General features: G+C 40.0%; 1 protein-coding gene across 1 annotated transcript in view; it reads left to right on the top strand.

Annotated features, from left to right (window-relative positions):
• The first annotated feature begins 15,392 nt into the window (after positions 1–15,392).
• The window catches only part of si:ch211-102c2.8 (trichohyalin), a 35,929-nt gene continuing 26,394 nt past the window's right edge, over positions 15,393–24,927 (top strand). Inside the window, exons 1-7 of the mRNA XM_057831274.1 lie at positions 15,393–15,413; positions 15,717–15,771; positions 18,089–18,195; positions 18,264–18,306; positions 18,383–18,496; positions 21,608–22,060; positions 22,145–22,216. Coding sequence (XP_057687257.1) covers positions 15,723–15,771; positions 18,089–18,195; positions 18,264–18,306; positions 18,383–18,496; positions 21,608–22,060; positions 22,145–22,216 — 838 coding nt within the window. The 5' untranslated portion in view covers positions 15,393–15,413; positions 15,717–15,722. The remainder of the gene's footprint in view (positions 15,414–15,716; positions 15,772–18,088; positions 18,196–18,263; positions 18,307–18,382; positions 18,497–21,607; positions 22,061–22,144; positions 22,217–24,927) is intronic.

Here is a 24,927-nt window from a genome sequence, read left to right on the forward strand (position 1 = left end):
TACAAGGCGACTGTCCAGCCAGACCCAATGCTGCCACCAGAGGGCAGTGTATCCTCCATTATTAAACAAAATACAGGTAGTTACGATGTACTTGACTTACATGATTTCGACTTTACGACACTGGAGTCTCATCCGCCAGTTTGATAATTTGTAAAACTGTAACACACATACAGTCATGTGAAAAAAATTAGGACACCCCATGAAATATTCAGTTCTTCATGAAGAAATGTTCACATATCAATGTCTGATCTTGTTGTTGTTTTTTTATCTCTGGAAAAGAAAGTGATTGAATTGGAGGAAAACAACAAAAAATTAACATTGTTTTACTCATTAAACCAAATATATCAACAAACATGCATATTATAACTGAGGAAAAAGTTAGGACACCCTACCACCTAATAGCTAGTGTTACCCCCTTTAGCTGAAATAATTTCAGTGAGAAGCTTTTTGTAGCCATCTACCAGTCTTTGACATCGGTCTGAAGAAAGTTTGCCCCACTCCTCAACGCAGAATACTTTCAGCTGTGAGATGTTTGAGGGGTTTCTTGCATGTACAGCCTGTTTCAAGTCACCCCACAGCATCCCAATGAGATTAAGATCTGGGCTTTGACTCAGCCATTCCAGGACTTTCTTCTTTTTCAGCCAGTCCTTGGTGGATTTACTGGTATGTTTTGGGTTATTATCATTTTGCTAGGTTCAGTTTCACTTCAGCTTTATTTTAGTCACAGATGATCTCACATGTTCCTCAAGCACCCTCCGATACAGGATAGAAATTACAGTGGAATCTGATGGTGAGCTGGCCAGGTCCTGCTGCAGGAAAGCATCCCCAAACCATGACACTTCCACCTCCATGCTTCACAGTTGTTATGAGGTTCTTTTCCTGGAATGCTGTATTGGATTTACGCCAAACATGTCCTCTGTTCTAGTGTCCAAATAATTCAATTTTACATTCATCTGTCCAAAGGACATTATTCCTAAAGTCCCGGTCTTTGTCTACATTTAGTCTGGCAAACTTCCATCTGGCCTTCATGTTCTTCTTGGAGAGCAAAGGTTTCCTCCTTGCACACCTCCAATGAAGGTTGAACTTGTGAAGTTTCTTTCTGATTGTAGAGGCATACGCTTTCATGTCAATAGTAGCAAGAGCCTGCTGTAGGTCAACTGATGACATTTTAGGGTTTTTGGAGGCTTCTTCTAGCATTTTGCTGTCTGCTCTCGGGGTGAACTTGCTTAGACCTCCAGACCTGGGCATGTTGGCAGTAGTTTTGAATGTCCTCCACTTGTAGACTATGTTTCGGACAGAGGAATGGCTGATTTTATATTCTTTTGAGAGACTCATAAATGTCTACAATCTTCTTTCTGAAGGCCTCAAACAGCTCCTTTGAACTCACCATGGTGTTTTCTCTCACTTCAATAGTCAGGGGCACATCAAACTAAATGTGAGGTTTGAATAAGGCAAGCCTCCTTCAAAACACTAGGTAATGATGTTCTAATCATGTGCACCTGATGTGATACCCCTGTGTGATTTTAGCCATTTTAAGTGGGATTGAATGTGGGGGTGTCCTAATTTATCACTCAACAAAAAATTTCATTTCACAGAAAGTTTATTAAAAAAAAATTTTTTTTTTTCAGTTTTAATTGTTTAGTTCTATTACTTGACTCTCTCAAGATTGTTAAAATGGATATTAAATATACATATGACCAAATATGTTAGAAAACGCACAGGCTTCCATAGGGTGTCCTAATTTTTTCACATGACTGTATATTAGCTGAAACAACTTACAGCCTTATGTGGGCCAAACCAGAGCACAGCTATCCTTTATACATGTCAGACGTCTGAGTGCTTCTTAGTCATACAAGGCGACGGTCCAGCCAGACCCAACGCTGCCGCCAGAGGGCAGTGTATCCTCCATTATTAAACAAAACACAATACTTTTGGTCTTTTTGGATCGTTATTTCAAGATTTCAGGGGACTTGAAGGTTTTATTACGATTTACGTGGAAATTCGGGTCACGTTGCCAGAGTAGGAACGGAAATTGTTCGTTACTCGGGGACTACCTGTATTTGAAACATGATCATGTAGCATTTGAACAGTGGTGGACTCCACAATATTAGAAGAAAACTTGGAGGCACACCCACACGTGGCTACACAATTCATGTTTATAGCACCAAAAAAACAGAAGAGGGGCCTTTTGTTTTTAAAGTTTTTTTGTTTTTTTTTTAAACCCACGATACGGAAATATTGGACACATATGTTCAAACATATTGAAAAAAATGATGACGCACCAAAACAGTGGTCATTCACATCACTACTTTACAACATATTACATTGGAGAAGAGAAATCACGGATAATGATAGCGAGTTCACACTGTGACCGTTTTTAAACAGCGTGTCATCCTCTCATTCTTATAAAGCTTTATCAATCCAAAAATACAGTGCCCTCCATAATTATTGGCACCCCTGGTTAAGATGTGTTTTTTAGCTTCTATTATTTTCTTTTTTTATTCAAATAATATGGGACCTTAATGGAAAAAAAGAGAAAAATCCAACCTTCAATACAAGTGCATTTATTCAGTGGGAAAAAAAATCCCACATAAAGAAATGATGATTTGACATCAAATAATGTGTGTCACAATTATTAGCACCCCTGGTGTTAATACTTTGTACAACCCCCTTTTGCCAACAAAACAAGGTCTGGGGACTGAGATGGTCATGGAAGGAGCTTGATTTTGTGTCTGGTGAACCATTTCTGTGTAGATTTGGCCATGTGTTTAGGGCCATTGTCTTGCTAAAAGACCCAGTGACAACCCATTTTCAGCTTTCGGGCAGAGGGCAACAGATTTTGATTTAAAATGTCCTGGTATTTCAAAGCATTCATGATGCCATGCACTCTAACAAGGTTCCCAGGGCCTCTCTAACACTCTAATACCCCTTTCCCATTGGCCAAAAAACCCGTGTCAACCCACTAACAATCGGCTTTTGGTGGCAGTGGGAAAGGTGCAGCGACCCGTGTCAATCAACCCGCCAAGCGACCCGCGCTAAAATCACCTCGGCCCTGATCGTCATGCAGTGTGAAAGCAAAACCCCGGGTCAACAGTCAGCACCCTAATCTACGTGGTGACGTAGGCACTTACGTGGTGCATCATAGCAACATGCCAGTCGCCTCCCATTTAACACGCCCTACAACCGTAGTTACATCGAAGCTAACAACAAAGCTAGTCGAAGAAGAAGAATTCACGTCGCCTACGTTGCCTCAGCACAAGCAGAGTGTTGATCCTCGACCATTTTGAGGGCAGTAAAAAGCATGAAAACAGAGAACACAAACGGAAAGGAGGCTTCCATAATGCTCTGCATTGTTTACTTCCTTGAACTGAATGAATTCGGTCGCACTTGCCGACATTGATCTTAGCATGGTGACGTCACGTAACCTTACGCACGGCTGAGAAGGGGTGGGGGGTTAGACAAGTGAAAGAAAAAAAAAGACACGGCTTTTTTTTTTTTGTTAATGGAAAAGGTGCCAAAAGCCAATTGCTAGTGGGTTGCATCGGCTTGGAAAAAACACGCGTTGATCCGCTAGTTTCAGTGGGAAAGGGGCATAAGTGGGTCTGGTGTGCCACGAAAGATGCGCATGCTGAAAAGCACCTCATACCCACTGTGAAGTATGGGGGTGGGTCAGTGATTCTGTGGGGCTGTTTTGCTTCCAAAGGCCCTGGGAACCTTGATAGGGTGCGTGGCATCATGAATGCTTTGAAATACCAGGACATTTTAAATCAAAATCTGTTGCCCTCTGCCCGAAAGCTAAAGATGGGTCGTCACTGGGTCTTTCAGCATGACAATGACCCTAAATATATGGCCAAATCTACACAGAAATGGTTCACCAGACACAAAATCAAGCTCCTTCCATGGCCATCTCAGTCCCCAGACCTTGTTTTGTTGGCAAAAGGGGGTTGTACAAAGTATTAAAAGCAGGGGTGCTAATAATTGTGACACACATTATTTGATGTCAAATCATCATTTTTTTATGTGGGATTTTTTTCCCCCACTGAATAAATGCACTTGTATTGAAGGTTGGATTTTTCTCTTTTTTTCCATTAAGGTCCCATATTATTTGAATTAAAAAAAAAATAATAGAAGCTAAAAAACACATCTTAACCAGGGGTGCCAATAATTATGGAGGGCACTGTATCATCTGGAGATTTGTCAGAGAGGGGAAAGACGTCCCAGTAGTCACATTAATGAGAAAATGCTGTACAGGACAAAATATCTGTAGCAATAATCCAACGAAGTGGCGATTGCTCAGTTTTCAGCCTCGTGCTGAAATGGAAAAACAACCAAAGTGTTATATAAATGCGGCGCGCCTACTGTAGATTAAACAATGTTTTCATCTGCCTTCCGTTTATTAAAGGGGTAGTCTTGGCGTGATTTCAGCTTTAATTTCTTTTACTTTTTGTGGGTGCCATGACTCTAACGGTTGAATATTTCTACTGTTTCTAAGTATAAGAATAGATTTGCGTGCTATGGTGGCACTCATTTTCTTCCTATTTGATGCTGCTTCATGCTGATGCAGGATTAAAAGTGAGTGAAAGATAAATACGGATGGAAACAAAATGTTTTTCTCGCCTTGTTCAAACAAAATCTAACTAACTGGAGGTTGTTTTAGGTAATTGCTGCTGATTTGACTAATCTATGTAAAGATGAAAGTCAACACTGGTAGAAATATCAAAGGTTGCTGACATGCCTTGACTTCTACTTCCCCGATACACGTACTGTAGGTGTATTCAGATGTAAATCCCAATTTAGAGGTGGTTGTTTTTACATAAATGGTGTATTTTTCCCTCAATTTATAACAATGTCTTATAACAACCAATGCACAACTAAAATGAAATAAAGTTGTTGAAACACTGGATATACAGCATGTCTTTTTTATTTATGTATTTTAAATGTCCGAACGGCTCCCAGGAATTACTACATTTGAGTCAAATGTTTTGATGTGAGAATTTTGGGAATATGCTTGCAAGGTTTCCTCTAGGATTTTTTTAAGCTGTGGTGGTGGTGGTGGTGGGCTGAATCGGATTTGGACCATACCATATTGTGCCGCAGCGAAATTGTTTTATAGCATGACTAGGGATGGGAATTGATGGGATTTTTACGATTCCGATTCCATTATCGATCTATCTTAACGATTCGATTCTTTTTAGCGATTCTCTTATCGATTCTAATTTGGGGGAAAAGAAGAACAAACGTTTTGATTGGCATCGAGTTTGTTTAATCAGAAGTCACAACCTTACAAACTCACAAAGAGTTCAAAAGAGGCCCAAAGCCTCAATATTAACTTTGACAATAAGTGGCAAATGCACAAGAATGTGTAACATTTTACTGAAACATTTTTCTAATAGAAATAAAAAAATATTGGTATATATTGGAATATAGGTCGTTGTTCTGCCGTTGGCAATATGTGTTAAACTTGCAGGGGTCCCCAAACTTTTTCCTGTGAGGGCCACATAACTTTTCCCTTCTCTGATGTCAGTTTGTAACAGAAAAAGTGTGACGATTGCAGGAGTGCCTAAATGTAAAAAATACAGTGCCTTGCAAAAGTATTCGGCCCCCTTGAACCTTGCAACCTTTCGCCACATTTCAGGCTTCAAACATAAAGATATAAAATTTTAATTTTTTGTCAAGAATCAACAACAAGTGGGACACAATCGTGAAGTGAAACAAAATTTATTGGATAATTTCAACTTTTTTAACAAATAAAAAACTGAAAAGTGGGGCGTGCAATATTATTCGGCCCCCTTGCGTTAATACTTTGTAGCGCCACCTTTTGCTCCAATTACAGCTGCAAGTCGCTTGGGGTATGTTTCTATCAGTTTTGCACATCGAGAGACTGACATTCTTACTCATTCTTCCTTGCAAAACAGCTGGAGCTCAGTGAGGTTGGATGGAGCGTGTTTGTGAACAGCAGTCTTCAGCTCTTTCCACAGATTCTCGATTGGATTCAGGTCTGGACTTTGACCTGGCCATTCTAACACCTGGATACGTTTATTTTTGAACCATTCCATTGTAGATTTGGCTTTGTTTTGGATCATTGTCCTGTTGGAAGATAAATCTCCGTCCCAGTCTCAGGTCTTGTGCAGATACCAACAGGTTTTCTTCCAGAATGCTCCTGTATTTGGCTGCATCCATCTTCCCGTCAATTTTAACCATCTTCCCTGTCCCTGCTGAAGAAAAGCAGGCCCAAACCATGATGCTGCCACCACCATGTTTGACAGTGGGGATGGTGTGTTCAGGGTGATGAGCTGTGTTGCTTTTACGCCAAACATATCGTTTTGCATTGTGGCCAAGAAGTTCAATTTTGGTTTCATCTGACCAGAGCACCTTCTTCCACTTGTGTCTCCCAGGTGGTTTGTGGCAAACTTTAAACGAGACTTTTTATGGATCTCTTTGAGAAATGGCTTTCTTCTTGCCACTCTTCCATAAAGGCCAGATTTGTGCAGTGTACGACTGATTGTTGTCCTATGGACAGACTCTCCCACCTCAGCTGTAGATCTCTGCAGTTCATCCAGAGTGATCATGGGCCTCTTGGCTGCATCTCTGATCAGTTTTCTCCTTGTTTGAGAAGAAAGTTTGGAAGGACGGCCGGGTCTTGGTAGATTTGCAGTGGACTGATGCTCCTTCCATTTCAATATGATGGCTTGCACAGTGCTCCTTGAGATGTTTAAAGCTTGGGAAATCTTTTTGTATCCAAATCCGGCTTTAAACTTCTCCACAACAGTATCTCGGACCTGCCTGGTGTGTTCCTTGGTTTTCATAATGCTCTCTGCACTTTAAACAGAACCCTGAGACTATCACAGAGCAGGTGCATTTATACGGAGACTTGATTACACACAAGTGGATTCTATTTATCATCATCGGTCATTTAGGACAACATTGGATGATTCAGAGATCCTCACTGAACTTCTGGAGTGAGTTTGCTGCACTGAAAGTAAAGGGGCCGAATAATATTGCACGCCCCACTTTTCAGTTTTTTATTTGTTAAAAAAGTAGAAATTATCCAATAAATGTTGTTCCACTTCACGATTGTGTCCCACTTGTTGTTGATTCTTGACAAAAAAATTAAATTTCATATCTTTGTTTGAAGCCTGAAATGTGGCGAAAGGTTGCAAGATTCAAGGGGGCCGAATACTTTTGCAAGGCACTGTAATTGTTTTTCAGGAAGCCACAATCAAATAACCCTTTCTGGATTCTTCACAGAACAAAAGTAAACTAGGCCTGCAAGCAGGACTGAACGGGCCCTCGCAATCTAGCGCAACTCGGACGTCACGCAACTCAGACTGTGTGCAGGTCAGGGTGGTGGCAGATCCTCCTCTCTAATCATCTCATTAGAACCTAACAAGCTCGAAAGTCGCCTCTTTACATTCCCACACCCAAGAGATAAAAACCCCTATTGGAGAGAGTACTACAAAAAAGGAGCCACTACTGAGCTGTGCAGCCAAGCCCTTATTCAAAACCAAATTAATCTTCTAACTGGGCCAATTCGACCAAGTGTGCCAACTATTGTGGCTCTATAAGCTCCCTGAGTCTCTGAAAAAAATATATTTCCTTTAAATGGCGAACAAAGGGTCGTCACGGCAACAGACAGAGACACGTGGACATGGGCCGTAAAAAAGTATTTTAATAGGTCTTGAAACTACAATGACCAACCTGAAAAGAACTGGACATGTTTTGGAAAAACGAGTGACTTTCTATCGCCACTAGTTGGCGCTGTAGGGTTGATGCAAATGACCCCTACAAGGCCCTTCAGGGTATGACTCTCAACAAGCACGGGAAGTTTGGCGCAGATATCTTGTATATCTGCCGAGTTATGACTGTTCAAAGTTTTTGGAGAGAAAAATTGTTGACAGTCATTTTCACTTTCCTGTTTGGACCCCTCCGCTTCAACGAAACTTCAATATTTTTCATCAGGCACCTGAAGACAGGTCTTAAGGTTTCCCTTATGCAGGTTTGAGGTAGATTGATTTTTTCCCTTTAGAGGAGGAGTGTGTCCCGTAAAAAAGGGCATTTCCTGTTCCCACTAGGAGGCGCCAGGCACAAATGGTAAATTTTCAATCCAGTCCTGCTCAGGCTGGTATACCTCACACACATGCCAGATTTAAAATAGATTGAACGTTGTATGAGGGAGTTATCAGTCATTTTCCGAATTCGGTGTTTTGGCGAAAAAATGGAAGAATTTGGCGCCCCGCCCAGGTCAGGCCCGTGAATGAAAACACACCATTTTTATAACTTAAGATTTCATATGCCTCATGAACAGTCTCACCAATTTTGAGAATGATCAAACTAATTCCCTAGGTGCCAAGGTGTAAAATGTGCACACTGTAAATCGATAAAAAGTTCACATTCAATCCAAAATACCCGATTTCCTGTAGGATTTGGAATGTGTGTGCAAGAGACTTTTTGGAGCAGTTTTGCACAAAGTTTTGACTCTCCAAATTTCATCACTCTATGTTAGAAAAACCTAAATGGAGAGGCCTTTTTGAAAATTTCAAGGGGGCGCCACTGAGCCATTTTGTTAAATTGTTTCGTAACGTTGCAAGATTATCGAACGTTATCCAAAGCCGCATGTATGTGCAAATTTTGGTGAGTTTTTATGCATATTCAAGCCTCCAAATGTAAACTCTTACTGTGAACCCATGAAAATTTCACATTCGATCCAAAATACCCGATTTCCTGTTGGATTTGGAATATGGGTGCAAGAGACTTTTTGGAGCAGTTTTGCATAATGTATCTACTCCCCAAATTTCCTTGCTCTATGTTGAAAAAACCCAATAGGAAAGGCCTTTTTTAAAACTTCTTTCTGTCGCCACTAGTTGGCACTGTAGAGTTGATGCAAATGACCCCTACAAGAACCTTCAGGGTATGACTCTCAACAAACACGGAAAGTTTGGCGCAGATATGTTGCATATCTGCCGAGTTATGACTGTTCAAAATTTTTGGCGAGACAAATTGTTGACGGTCATTTTCACTTCCAGTTTGGACCTCTCCGCTTCAACGAAACCTCAATATTTTTCATCAGGGACCTGAACACATGTCTTGAGGCTCCCCTGAAACAGGTTTGAGGTCAATAGATTTTTTTCCCTTGGAGGAGGAGCCTGTCTCGTAAAGAAGGCCATTTCCTGTTCCCACTAGGGGGCGCCAGGCCTAATGGGTAATATTTCAATGCAGTCGTGTTCAGGCTGGGATATCTCATATACATGCTAGAAATGAAAAAGATTGAACGTTGTATCACGGAGTTTTTAATCATTTTCTGAATTTGGTATTTTGCCCAAAAATGGCCGACTTTGGGACCACGCCCAGGTCAGACCCTTGAGTGAAAACTCACCATTTTCAAAACTTAAGATCTCATATGTCTCCTGAATAGTCTGACCAATTTTGAAGACGATCCAACTATTTTCTTCAGCGACAAGGTCTCAAATGTAAATCGATAAAATTTCACATTTGATCCAAAATTTCCGGCTTCCTGTTGGGTTTGGAATATGGGTGCAAGAGACTTTTTGGAGCAGTTTTGCACAATGTATCGACTCGCCAAATTTCATCGTTCTACGTTGAAAAAACCTAATAGGAAAGGCCTTTTTGAAAATTTCAAGGGGGCGCCACTGAGCCATTTTGTTAAATTTTTTTGTAGATTATCAAAATTTACGTAAAGTTGCATGTATGTGCAAATTTTGGTGAGTTTTCGTGCATGTTCAGGCCTCCAAATGTAAACTCCAACTGTGAACCGATAAAAATTTCACATTTGATCCAAAATATCCGATTTCCTGTTGGATTTGGAATATGGGTGCAAGAGGCTTTTTTGAACAGTTAGGCATAAGGTATCTACTCCCCAAATTTCATTGCTCTACGTTGAAAACCTGAGAGGAGAGGCCTTTTTGAAAATTTTAAGGGTAAAGGGGGCGCCACTGAGCCATTTTTTGACATTTTTTCAAAACGACACAAGATTATCGAAATTTACGCAAAGCCGCACGTATGTGCAAATTTTGGTGACTTTTCGTGCATGTTCAGGCCTCCAAATTGGCCATTTTCATTTGCCCTGAAAAAAGAAGAATAATAATAATAATAATAATAATCCTTTGCAAAACAATAGGGCCTTCGCACGCTGAGTGCTCGGGCCCTAATAAAATAAAAATAATAATATAATTAAATAATAATAACACTATTAATCAAATAGATAATAACCAAATAACCCTCTCTGAGTTCTTCACAGAAAAAGGCCAGAAAATAAATAACACTATTGAGAAAGAAAATAAAAATTCAAAATGCTCTCTGGTATTGTTCAGGGGGCCGGACCAAATGTCGGGGCGGGCCGTATCTGGCCTGCGGGCCGTAGTTTGGGGACCCCTGTTAAAGCGTATTATTTACTAGTATATTGAAATGCTTACCTTTTAGTTTTTATGGTGCTTTCATGCTCAAGTGGGGGCGCCCTTGCGCTTCCTCACGCGAAGAAGAACGCGCTCACGTGAAGAAGAGCGCGCTTACACCCGAAGAAGAAATGCCGCATCCAAGCGAGTGAGCGAGTTAGTGAGAGAAGGAAACACTTCTACGAGCCTACGTTCTTTGTTAATGTTAATATATACAGAGGCAACGCCTGTATGTATCATCTTTTTTTGTTGTTGTTGTTGTGTTTCCACTCGCGATCGGACACTTAAATCCAGTTGTGTAGTGGTTTGAACGATGTGCTAATGCTAGCGAACGCATGCTAACCGTTTTGTTATTACTGTATTAACAGCTAATCATCGCTGATTTACATTGATGCAAACCTGTTTGTTATTGGGGATGAAATTGTTAAATTTTTATTTTTAGTTTCACTCTTCAAGTGATGGTTGAAAGTCAGCAAATTATACCGTATTCTGTATCGTCATTTCGGAGTATAGCTAGCTGTATAGCTATCTCGGTGAGGATAGTGCAGTCTATTCCCTCCCGATGCAGTTATCTCCACCTTGCAATGACTGCAAGTCGTTTTGTTGTAATTTTTCCTCGTGAAGTGAAGACACACTTTCGAGCATTTGAACCTACGTGCTGTCATTGTTATGTTTACGGCTGCAATGCTCATGCTAAACCATCGTAACCTTTCATTTTCACCCTCTTTCCTGGTGAAGTGTAGCCAAGCTTTGGAGCGGGTGGTTCTTGGCGCCATGCTAGTTTGATGCGTCTGGACAACAAGACAGTCACGACGCAATACGCGTCTTTAGGAATCGTTAAAGGGATCGTTAAGGCTTTTTCATTGTGATGTCGAGGCCTCGAAACACTAGGAACCGGTTCGGAATTGGAATCAGATTTCGATTCCCATCCTTAAACATGACAAATGAGAATTTTTTTTGAAGCACTATTTTTTTTCCAATAAGAACCATATAAAAATCTACAGTACAGTGGTATGAAAAAGTATCTCAACCTTTTGGAATTTCGGAACATTTCTGCATAAAATCACCATCAAATATGATCTGATCTTTGTCAAAATCACACAGATTTAAAAACAGAGTCTGCTTTAACTAAAATCACCCAAACATATATAGATTTTCATATTTTAATGAGGATAGCATCCTTGGGGGTGGGTAAGTAAGTGAACCCTCTGCCTAAAGAGACTTAAAGAGCAATTGATAATTCTGAGCTTATTAAGCCTAACTGCTATTAAAAAAAAAAAAAAAACAGACTGAGAGCTGTTGAACAAGTTTCCTGCCAGGATATCTGCTTTGTGTTCATCTAAACAGGCTAAAGCAGACATGTCCAAAGTGTGGCCCGGGGGCCAAATGCGGCCCGTGGTCAAATTTCATCCGACCCCCAGCCTCTGTCATAAGATCAATAACGTCTGGCCCGCACACAGACTTAATAAATTGGTCAGCAGTAGTGCAACCAGCAAATGAAGTAGCTTACACGCGAAATGCTGCTGCTCAGTTACCCACTAAAAGGCAGCAGCACTTTAATAATTTATTGCAAAATGTATCACATTTGATACACTTAAAATTCATGATTTTCAGACTAATTTAGAATTTTGACGTTTCTTTTTGGAAAAAAAAAATGACGGATGCAAGTCGACACATGCATCTGCAGGTTCCATGAGAAAAAAAACATGATTTAGCATGGGTTATAGATATTACAGCGCTTATTACACATATTCATTTTGACTTTTCTTTTCACAAATTTGAAAAAAAGTTTCATTAGGACCTTATTTTTCAAATTTTGGGATTCTCTGATAATTGCTTCATGTTGCAGGTATTTAAGGCCTAAGCAACATTACTCCGTGTGACCCTCTACTTCCAATTTTCTAAAATGGCGACAATCAACAAAAAAAAATTTGACTTCAAGGATAGGTGGAAATTGGACTCTCTTCACTAAAATATGCAACAACTGTGCCTTGCCTCATTTGCAAAGAGACAGTCGCTGTTTTTAAAGATTTCAATGTGAGGCGATATTACCAAACAAGACACGCTGACATGTACGACAAGATTACAGGGAAGATACACAGCGGGAAATTGAAGCAACTTGAAGCTAGTTTAATTTCACAACAGTAGTATTTCGCAAGAGCCCGAGAGTCGAAAGAGAACGCCGCAAAGGCTAGTTTGCGAGATTGTTGAAATTATTCATTGAAAAAATAATAAAGCAAATGTGACACACTGAATGGCTTGCTAAATTTTGCTTAAATATATTGTTATATATTGCTTAAATATATTGTTCTACTATTGTTCTAAAAGGACGTCAGCCAAAGTCGGCCCCCCACATTTTCATTCATTCATTCATTCATTTTCCATACCGCTTATTCCTCACGAGGGTCGCGGAGGTGCTGGAGCCTATCCCAGCTAACTTCGGGCAGTAGGCAGGGGACACCCTGAATTGGTTGCCAGCCAATCGCAGGGCACAAGGAGACACACAACCATTCACGCACACACTCACACCTATGGACAATTTAGAGTGTTCAATCAGCCTACCATGCATGTTTTTGGGATGTGGGAGGAAACCGGAGTTCCCGGAGGAAACCCACGCAGGCACGGGGAGAACATGCAAACTCCACACAGGAAGGCCGAAGCCCGGGATTGAACCCTTGATCTCAGAACTGTGAGGCAGACGTGCTAACCACTCAGCCACCGTGCCGCCCCCCCACATTTTTACCATGCCAAATCTGGCCCCCTTTGCAAAAAGTTTGGATATAGTCGCATTGTCTCAAAATATGATTGTAATTCACATAATAATGCTATTTAAGACTTTTTTTCTCATGTCGTATGCTCTTTAAAGAGCAATTGACAATTCTGAGCTTTCAAGCCTAACTGCTACAAAAAATAAAAACAGAGAGACTGAGAGCTGTTGAAGAAGATTCCTGCCAGGATATCGGCTTTGTGTTCATCCAAACAGGTTTAAGATTCCCACTGTGTAAGTATAAATACTGAGAAATTATGTTTTTCATGAAATAGACTGTATAGTAAGTAATTTTGGAACATTTTTGACGTGACGATTTTTTTCCAATGTAAAAACGTGCTGTGACTCAGACAAGGGCGTAGGTTTGGTCTCAACATTGGTAGGGACGATAACCTGCATGTACAATTTTTGCTGGGGATGGGACATTAATAAGACCAAACAGATTGGGTACATTTGTCAAAAATACTACATACATTACTACATAAAAATGAAAAAAGTTAAAATTATGTTCATAGGGAGAGCGTCATTTTTCAAAATGCTTGCTTCATATAAAAGACATTTATAGTGGTTGTGTTTTTGTGTATAGGCTGCTAAAATTTTTTTTTTTTAAATAATGTAGAAAATACATTTTAATTAATGAATAAATGCACAAATGCACAGTCAAATTAAAGTTGACAGTAGGAAACATACAGGAAGACACCTCTCTAAGCAGCTTTCTTCTAGTTTTACAGGTTAGCAAGTTCACACAGTTTAATGTTATGCTAACTGATGCAGGTTGGACTTTCAGTAGCAAAATTCGTGGTGTGTTCCCCACCTCCACAACATTGACAACTTTTTAGATTACAGTGGCTGCTGCTGCTGGCCGGGAAAAAAAAAAATTCTAATATCCCTCCTCTTCAAAGAGGGCAGAGAAGGCTTCATATTGACATGTATTTCTGTCGGGATTGTGTGAATGTGGAGGTTCTAGTCATCAGCCAATCAAAGGTGCATTAGAGGAAAAAAATGGACTGGCACATTCCGCAAGTGAAAAGGGGTAAGTCTGAACATAATGAAAGTAACTCACTTGATAATGGTAGGGTCAATTCTATCCTAACAACACAAGGGGAGACAATCTAAATGACCTTTATAGCTGAACTCATTGTAAAATGCAGATAAGGTTGCTTAAAAGTTGGTGGGGACAATTTGAGCATCCTGAAAAGTTGCTAATGTTATGTCCCTACCGTCCCTTGGCAAACCTACGCCCTTGGACTCAGAAAAGGTTAATAAAAAACACTGATGTAGCACAATGAAGAACATTTGAAGAACTTCCCGTTTGCATTTTTTTTTTAAACCAAGAAACAAAACGACCTCTAGATGTCGCGTTATACCAAGTGATAAAGACAGAATTGACATTAACATACTTGTTTTTTTTTCATTTTTGTTTTCTTCTTATTATTTTTTTTTTAATGTACTTTGGGTGGAAAACATGTCTTATTTGTATCTTTCCAATGTGTGTTAAATCTCAACAAATACAATTAGAGCACCACTAGATAGCGCGTTTTACCAAGTGATAAAGACAGAATTGACATTAACGTAGCTTGTTTTTTTGTTGTTTTTGTTTTATTATTATTATTTTTAATATACTTGGGGGGGGGGGGGTATGTCTTATTTGTATCTTTCCAATGTGTGTTAAATCTGAATAAATAGATTTATTATCTATATATACAGTGGGGAGAACAAGTATTTGATACACTGCCAATGGGTTTTCCCATTGACAGTGTATCAAATACTTGTTCTCCCCACTGTGTGTATATATATATATATATATATATATATATATATATATATATTAACTTTTGTTAAATCTGAATAAATAGATTTAACACACCCCAAAAAAATATACATTTATTTTTTTAATGTAAATAAGCTCCACCTCAACATCGTGGATTTTCGATTTGGGCGGGGGAGGCGTTCCCCAATAACCGCGAAAAACGAGGGATCACTTTATATATTTCACTTTATATATTTTTTAATATGCACGCGTACAACACGTACATGCACTGTCTACTAAAAAATGTGCTCTTCCCACATTTTAGTCGTCAATCCTCCTCCCGTGTTTGCTTTTGCACCCCGCGCAAAACTTAATAGCTGCGCGCGGTTGCCATGGCAACCTCACGACGTTTTTTTTTTTTTTTTTTTTTTGCTCAAGACTTATCACGTCAACTGTGGAACTCTCGGAAAACTTCGTGCTTCTCCTTGTAAGTAAGATTTAAGTATGATTTGCTTCCATTTATATAGAGATAAAAACAATGGGTGAAATAACTAGTCTAGTAGCCGATCATCCTCGAGTATGTTTGGAGTTACTTGTGCATGTGCCCATCTATCCATATGTGATATTCATTGTTTTGATTGCGTCGAGGACAAAGCAAATTATACCTCCATTGTCCTATAAAAGAAAAAGTTCATTAACTCGAATAGCAAAGCCTTGGTTTCTAAGACAACTCATGAACAACATAAACCCCCACCCACCCTCCTTCCTTGGAATGTATTTGTACATCCAGCACACTATGGACCAGCTCAGCCATGACCGAGGGGACGAGGATGAAATTCACTCAGGTATGAGATTAGAAAAATGAGTGCCTTTATTTTGCATATACAGTGCCTTGCAAAAGTATTCGGCCCCCTTGAACCTTGCAACCTTTCGCCACATTTCAGGCTTCAAACATAAAGATATAAAATTTTAATTTTTTTTGTCAAGAATCAACAACAAGTGGGACACAATCGTGAAGTTGAACAAAATTTATTGGATAATTTCAACTTTTTTAACAAATAAAAAACTGAAAAGTGGGGCGTGCAATATTATTCGGCCCCCTTTGCGTTAATACTTTGTAGCGCCACCTTTTGCCTAAATTACAGCTGCAAGTCGCTTGGGGTATGTTTCTATCAGTTTTGCACTTCGAGAGACTGACATTCTTGCCCATTCTTCCTTGCAAAACAGCTCGAGCTCAGTGAGGTTGGATGGAGAGCGTTTGTGAACAGCAGTCTTCAGCTCTTTCCACAGATTCTCGATTGGATTCAGGTCTGGACTTTGACTTGGCCATTCTAACACCTGGATACGTTTATTTCTGAACCATTCCATTGTAGATTTGGCTTTATGTTTTGGATCATTGTCCTGTTGGAAGATAAATCTCCGTCCCAGTCTCAGGTCTTGTGCAGATACCAACAGGTTTTCTTCCAGAATGTTCCTGCATTTGGCTGCATCCATCTTCCCATCAATTTTAACCATCTTCCCTGTCCCTGCTGAAGAAAAGCAGGCCCAAACCATGATGCTGCCACCACCATGTTTGACAGTGGGGATGGTGTGTTCAGAGTGATGAGCTGTGTTGCTTTTACGCCAAACATATCGTTTTGCATTGTGGCCAAAAAGTTCCATTTTGGTTTCATCTGACCAGAGCACCTTCCTCCACATGTTTGGTGTGTCCCCCAGGTGGCTTGTGGCAAACTTTAAACGAGACTTTTTATGGATATCTTTGAGAAATGGCTTTCTTCTTGCCACTCTTCCATTAAGGCCAGATTTGCGCAGTGTACGACTGATTGTTGTCCTACGGACAGACTCTCCCACCTCAGCTGTAGATCTCTGCAGTTCATCCAGAGTGATCATGGGCCTCTTGGCATCATCATCGGTCATTTAGGACCAGTGTTGTTAATAACGGCGTTACAATATAACGGCGTTACTAACGGCGTTATTTTTTTCCAGTAGTGCATAATCTAATTAATTACTTTTCTCATCTTGGCAACGCCGTTACCGTTACTGAGGACGGAAAGGCATGCGTTACTATGTGTTACTATGTTGATCGAAAAGTCTGAGGGAGACGGACTCACCGAGACGACAGAGCAGCACAGGAGTGGGGAGGAGGCAAAAAAGTTGTGACGCCGAGCAAACGCGATGCTAGGTAGCTCCAATAATACATGTTGTAGCCAATAGCCTACAAACTACGCCCACATGTTATGGTAGATATGGTAGACATGGTAGATAGCACATGTATATAGATATAACTAGATGCAAATGACAGACATGGCACTAAAAGCGTTAGTAGACAGCCGCCATCTTAAAGCAGTAGACTTTTTAGGACGGCTCTGTTGTAGAGAACCTTCCTAGCGAACCTAAGTAACTTTTTATCTAAAATACTTCTAAATCGGCAAAATCTTGACTTGAATCTATCTTTAAATGATGAAACAGTTTTAAAACTTTCATATGTCGAAAGTAGAGAGAAGGGAACTAATGCAATAATGGGAGCAATTTTAACAACTTTTAACAGTTGATTCAGGGTCAAGAGTAAATTAGGGTAAAGAATTGGGCTCCGGCCAATTGTACCAAAAACCTTCACAAAAAACTTCACATTATGTGCCCAATGTTTTTTTTTTTTTTTTTTTTTTTTTTTTTTTTTTTTTTTGAGGGAAAAAAAAAAAAGTAATTATCACCAATTACTTTGCCAAGTAACTAATTACTCTTACATTCAGGTAATTGAGTTACTAACGCAATTACTTTTTGGGAGAAGTAATTTGTAACTATAATTAATTACTTTTTCTTCAGTAAGATTAACAACACTGTTTAGGACAACATTGGATCATTCAGAGATCCTCACTGAACTTCTGGAGTGAGTTTGCTGCACTGAAAGTAAAGGGGCCGAATAATATTGTACGCCCCACTTTTCAGTTTTTTATTTGTTAAAAAAGTTTAAATTATCCAATAAATGTTGTTTCACTTCACGATTGTGTCCCACTTGTTGTTGATTCTGGACAAAAAAATTTAATTTCATATCTTTATGTTTGAAGCCTGAAATGTGGCAAGATTCAAGGGGGCCGAATACTTTTGCAAGGCACTGTATATATCAGCTGTGTTCTGTACTTGTTGTGTTTTCTGTCCGCAAAGACCAACCCAAAAGCAGCAGTGGGTTCGAACCGGCTAGACCACCTCTGCAACTGGACCCCTGTGATTTCCTGCTGGATGCTATTGATGCTCAGCTAGGGAAGCTGCAAGTCTGTCATTTTCTTTTCCAACTCCAAATGTTCTGTGAATAAATACTTAAGTGAATCAATCCATGTAGGTCAAGCACTGTAAGCGACTCAAGCGTGACTGCATCGATTCAGGTAACGCACACACACTTCTTCAAATATTTTTACTGTTGATTTATGTAAAAGTTGACTTTGGTTCTGTTGTTTTCAGCAGCATTTAGGTTAAACCAGTCTCTGAGCAAAGACACAGGTCTTGGAAGCACAGTCTCCCACACCAACGACACCCCCATGTCTCATCATCATGATTTACAAGTTGCTCCAGCAGGTAAACATCATAAGCATTCAGCAGGATTTAATACAGGAAGAGTTTAAAAGAAAAAAAAAATAAATAAGAAAATACACAACCTTAAAAAAAACACACCTCCTTAAAAATACCATAATTTTTGGGCTATAAGGCGCACCTGACTATAATACGCCACCCACAAAATTTGACACGAAAACGGCATTTGTTCATAGATAAGCTGCACCAGACTATAAGCCACAGCTGTCCTCACTGTATTATGGGATATTTACATTAAAAGATATTAACCTTTAACACTTTATTTTACTGTGGCCACCTAATGCGGTCATAAGACCAAATGAACCACCATGAAGCTTTGAAGCAATTGGCTGCAAAGCTTCATTGCTTCAAGAAGCTTCATTTGGTCCCTTAGGGGAGACGGTCAACCTCTGCTGCCACCTACTGTCAACACTGTTGTCACCCAACATGCCTCCTAGCATGCATTGCAATGATACCGATATACTGTATATAACAAAATTCATGTTCTATGCTAATTATTTCTTCAGTTACTGTTCCAGTTGTTTCATCAAATGCTAGTTATTGTATTTGGTAACACTTAGACAGTGGCACCATAAGACTGTCATAAGACAATCATAATTATGACATGACACTGTCATGAGTGTTTATGAATGCTTATAACAGATATCATTTATTTAGTGTCATCCGGTAAATGATCTTACTTTTGAATGGATATAAAAAGTGTTACCTATTAACCCACATAAATCAACAAGTAAGCTGCATTGGACTATAAACCACAGGATTCAAAATGAGAAAAAAGTAGCGGCTTATAGTCAGAAAATTACGGTAAATACAGACATGGGGTAAAGACACAATGAGGCACAGGTGGGTGACACAAGAGGCAGCGGTTTGGTCAACACACAAGCAGGCCACAACAGGTGCTAACAATGGGTAATTACTTGCCTGGCACGGCCAGACTGTTCTCCCTGTATTTTTCAAACACTGTGAGAGTAGTCTGGGGCCCAGCCCATTAACGGCCTGTAGAGCAAGGACAAAATCAACCGTCCATACAGATTTGTTTATTTGCGTGACGTGTTCTTAACGAGCAACGTCACTCTTCCGCATCGGAAGTCGTCTCCACAACAACACAGATGTCGAAAAGGAGAGCTGAGAATATGTTCCAATCCACGGTAAAATCAGATTTAAATTACCAAAAACACATCGACACAAGTCATTGACAACAGTCTGTCTCGCGCTAGCCATGTTGAATAAACTCCGCTCTCCTCGTATGTTTACTCCTGCACGCAAGTCCCTCGTCGCTTTACTAACGTCACATCTGCCCTTCGCTGATTGGTCCACTCCGCTGTCTGTTTGCTGTGGCTTGCTCCGCCCTGGAAATTTTATCCGCTGAATGGTGGCCAGACTCAATAGCTGGAACAGCGGTGAGTCTGGTGTACTAGGCTAGGTAATCACATAGACAAGAAACTGTGAGAGAATTTTATTCATGCTTTAAAACACAACCATTATACATCATATTTTGTATGCTTTTGTTATGCTTGCATGAGAACATTGTAGCATAGAGCATCATTGTTATATTAACCTGTTTGAGTGTGCCTCCCCATAGCCTTGACTATTGTAGACTGTATCACAATATGCCCAAATATGGACTGTTATGTTCCTGTGTTTTCCAATCTGCCCTGAATGAATACAATGGGAGTCAGTGGACCCCCTCATCAGATCTGACTCACTCTCTACCAGCCGGGACCAGTGCTCAAGGTCTCAGCTCAAAGATGTTTTTGTATGGAAAAATACCCAGGTTTGCGAGATGATGAGTTTCGTTTCTTACTAAGTTTCGTTTCATGGTGGGCTTCGGCACCGCCCTTTCAACAGTATAAATGTCCAGCCTCTATTGTACTTCTGGGTGATCACATCTCCTGGCTGAATCACATCATTTTGTACCCTTGATATGTCATGTATAAAGTAGGGCTGTCAAAATTATTGCGTTAACGCGCGGTAATTAATTTTTTTAATTAATCATGTTAAAATATTTGACGCAATTAACGCACATGTCCTGCTCAGACAGTATTCTGCCTTTTAGTAAGTTTGACAGCAAGGCTTTTTGTGCTGTCCAACAGCGAACTCTTGTGGTCGCTTTGCGACATGGTTTATTGTTTTTCTTGCCAGTTCAATATGGCTGCACGACGTCTCGGGCTGATAATGTTGTGCTTATATGATCCTTGGACAAGATTTGTCCGTAAGTATGGTTGTTGTAAAGAATGTACATATTATGTAAGTAAGCGAAATGTTATATTATTTGCATGAGACGCTTTTTGTTTATGTTTAGTGAACCTGTATAGCATGCTAAGCTAACGTTGTTGCTAATGCAATGCTTGTGTACTTTTTTTTTGTAATTTTACGACGGTCTAAAGAGGACAATGGTTTGAGGCCATTTTATTAATAAATCAGATGAAAAAGGAAGAAGTCTGATTATTAAGCCGTTGTTCACTAGTTGTCTAGCTTTGGAAAAAGTAGATGCTTCGGAGTCAGGACAGCATAGACAGATTTAAATGACAGTAGAGTGAAATGCCCACTACAGTCCTCATGTACCGTATGTTGAATGTATATATCCATCTTGTGTCTTATCTTTCCATTCCAACAATTTATTTTACAGAATATATATATAATTTACAGAAAAATATGGTATATTTTTTAGATGGTTTGAAGTGCGATTAATTACGATTAATTACGGTTAATTAATTTTTAAGCTGTAATCAACTCAATTAAAAATTTTAATCGTTTGACAGCCCTAGTATAAAGTCTTCGAAGCAGGCAATCTTTGGTTGGTCGTATTCATTTCTCTAATTGAGCTATCGAGGTAACACTTGTCTTGGAGTTCAAACTTGAGCTTCCCTGACAGAAACACTAGGGCAAAATCTAAACAACTCACTCAAACCATGACAACTTCTTTGAGTAACCTTTTTTCACATGAAGGTCATAAATAATACCAGTTGTCTTCTGTTCCTTTAAACATTTATATTACATGAACCAGAATTCTGAAAGCATGCTTGATTTTTTTTCCCAATGTTGACTCAGTTCATCCTAGAATATTTAAAATTGTTGCTCATCTTCTTCCTGTAGATATCACAAACTACGTGGCTCCTGAGGTGACCTCACCTGTATGGACAAGTACTAAAGTAGAGTTGGAGTCTCACAAGGAAGAATTCATGTGGAGACTCGAGAGACTTCTCGGAGACACCTGTAAGGATGGTGCAATGTCGGGTGCACCTCATCCCCCAACAGAGAGTATCTGCACTGAGGACTTTGTGAGGTGCTTTAGAGAGGAAATGATAGAGCTGCCGCTACCAGAGAGGAGCGTGCAAGCGCTTGACAAGGAGGAGGAGGCTAATAGGACGGTGATATTTGACAGGGAGACTCACCAAAACAATTACAGAAGCGAAGCATCCACAAATGTGAAAAGTAGTAAAGACACAGCAAGTGTTGCTTTCATCCAATACAAGCCAGAACAAAGAGAAGAAGAAAAATGTCCTTCTGAAAGTTCTGGGGTTCAGACTCTACATAATGGTGAGAAAGGTGAGGTCACCAACAAAACACCTAGCCCAGTTTTCCTGATGCGGGACAATATACAAGACAAACCTTTCATTTCTTTTCTTTCAGTCTTTTACGGCACAACGGCTGAAAACAAACTTCCAAAGCACATTTCCTCTCCCAAGCCTAGGTGCTTAGCAGGTACGCACTCGTACTATGTCATGGGATCTAACGCAACGGAGCTTCATCGTAAAAGCAGGGGTGAAAATGGGCCGGAACAACATTCGGGTATAAAATTCGGAGGCGGAATGTTGCTTTGATCCCGAAAATTTGACGGCAACTATCAAACCTCCATGTTTTAAAAAAAAAAAAAAAACTGCCAGGCTGCAGAATTTTACATGCACAAATGTTAACAACAAGCCGAATAAAGTGCTGGTGTAGCGTACTCCGTTTCTGAGCTTTGTCAAAATCACACAGATGAAAAAACTGTCTGCTTGAACTAAAACCACCCAAACATTTATAGGTTTTTATATCTTAATAAGGATAGCATACAAACAATGACAGAAGGGGGGGAAAAATAAGTAAGTGAACCATTTTATTGAATCTTTTGTGGCCCCCCCCCTTGGCAGCAATAACTTCAACAAGACACTTCCTGTAGCTGCAGATTAATCTGGCACATTGATCAGGACTAATCTTGGCCCATTCTTCTCTACAAAACTGCTGTAGTTCAGTCAGATTCCTGGGCTGTCTGCCATTAATCGCTGTCTTTAGGTCAAGTCTGGACTTTGACTTGGCCACTCCAGGACATGTATTTTGTTCTTCTAAAACCATTCTGAAGTAGATTTACTTCTGTGTTTAGGATCAATGTCTTGTTGCAGCCTCCATCCGCTTTTTGGCTTCAACTGTCTGACAGACGGCCTCAGGTTTTCCTGCAAAACATTTGAATTCATTTTTCCATTAGGGATTGCAATATGTCCAGGCCCCGAGGTAGCAGAACAGCCCCAAATCATGATGCTCCCTCCACCATGCTTCACGGTGGGGATGAGGTGTTGATGTTGGTGAGCTGTTCCACTTTTCCTCCACACATGACGTTGTGTGTTACTCCCAAACAATTCAACTTTAGTTTCATCATTCCACAAAATATTTTGCCAAAACTTCTGTGGAGTGTCCAAACGCCTTATTTAACGGGCAACAATGTTTTTTTTAGACAGCACTGGCTTCCTCCATGGAGTTCTTCCATGAACACCATTCTTGGCCATCCATAGTTTTACATATTGTTGATGTGTGCACAGAGATATTGGACCCTGCCAGTGATTTCTGTAAGTCTGTAGCAGACACTCTTGGGTTCTTTTTACCTCTCTGAGTATTCTGCGCTGAACTCTTGGTGTCATCTTTGATGGACGGCCACTCCTTGGGAGAGAGGCAGCAGTGCCAAACTCGCTCCATTTGTAGACAACTTCTCTGACTGTCGATTGATGAACATCCAGACTTTTAGAGATGGTTTTATATCCTTGCCCAGCTTTATACAAATTAACTATCCTTGATCTTCAAACATCTTTTTTGACCAAGCCATGATGCACATCAGGCAATGCTTCTCATCAAGACAACTCTTACCTGATGTTTGTTTTATAGTGGGCAGGGAAGCTTTAAACCACTCATCAGTGATTGGTCACACACCTGACTAAAATTGTTTGGTAAAAATTGGTTTTAATTGCTCTTTAAGTATCCTTCGGCAGAGGGTTCACTTACTTATTTTTCCATCTTCTGTTATTGTTTACATGCTATCCTCACTGAAATATGAAAACCTATAAATGTTTGGGTGGTTTTAGTTAGAGCAGACACTGTTATTACATCTGTGTGATTTTGATCAGATCACATTTGATGGTGATTTTATGCAGAAACGAAAGAAATTCCAAAACGTTCAGATATTTTTCATACCACTTTATATCTGCCGCCTCTCCCTTCTTCCTCTTCGCACATGACATCAGTGTGTTGTGCTGCATTAAAAAGTAGTCCGGTCAAAACTTCATGCTTAGACCTAGTGAAATTAAATGATTCCTCGAGGCGGAGAAAATTCTTCCATCAATTTTTAAAATCGAGTTACTCGAATTATTCAAGTAATCATTGCAGCTATAATATACAGTTGTGGTCAAAAGTTTACATACACTTGTGAAGAACATAATGTCATGGCTCTCTTGAGTTTCCAGTTTTTTCTCCAACTCTGATTTTTCTCTGATAGAGTGATTGGAACAGATACTTCTTTGTCACAAAAAACATTCATGAAGTTTGGTTCTTTTATGACTTTATTATGGGTGAACAGAAAAAAGTGATCAAATCTGCTGGGTCAAAAATATACATACAGCAGCGCTAATATTTGCTAACATGTCCCTTGGCCATTTTCACTTCAATTAGGCACTTTTGGTAGCCATCCACAAGCTTCTGGCAAGCTTCTGGTTGAATCTTTGACCACTCCTCTTGACAGAATTGGTGCAGTTCAGTTAAATTTGATGGCTTTCTGACATGGACTTGTTTCTTCAGCATTGTCCACAAGTTCTCAATGGGGTTTTGGGAAGGCCATTCGAAAACCTTAATTCTAGCCTGATTTACCCATTCCATTACCACTTTTGATGTGTGTTTGGGGTCATTGTCCTGTTGGAACACCCAACTGCGCCCAAGACCCTATCTTCGGGCTGATGACGTCAGGTTATCTCGAAGAATTTGAAGGTAATCCTCCTCCTTCATTATCCCATTTACTCTCTGTAAAGCACCAGCTCCATTAGCAGCGAAACAGCCCCACAGCATAATACTACCACCACCGTGCTTGATGGTAGGCATGGTGTACTTAGGGTTAAAGGCCTCACCTTTTCTCCTCCAAACATATTGCTGGGCATTGTGGCCAAACAGCTCAACCA

Source organism: Corythoichthys intestinalis, chromosome 3 (genome assembly GCF_030265065.1).
Source record: "Corythoichthys intestinalis isolate RoL2023-P3 chromosome 3, ASM3026506v1, whole genome shotgun sequence".
Taxonomy (NCBI): domain Eukaryota; kingdom Metazoa; phylum Chordata; class Actinopteri; order Syngnathiformes; family Syngnathidae; genus Corythoichthys; species Corythoichthys intestinalis.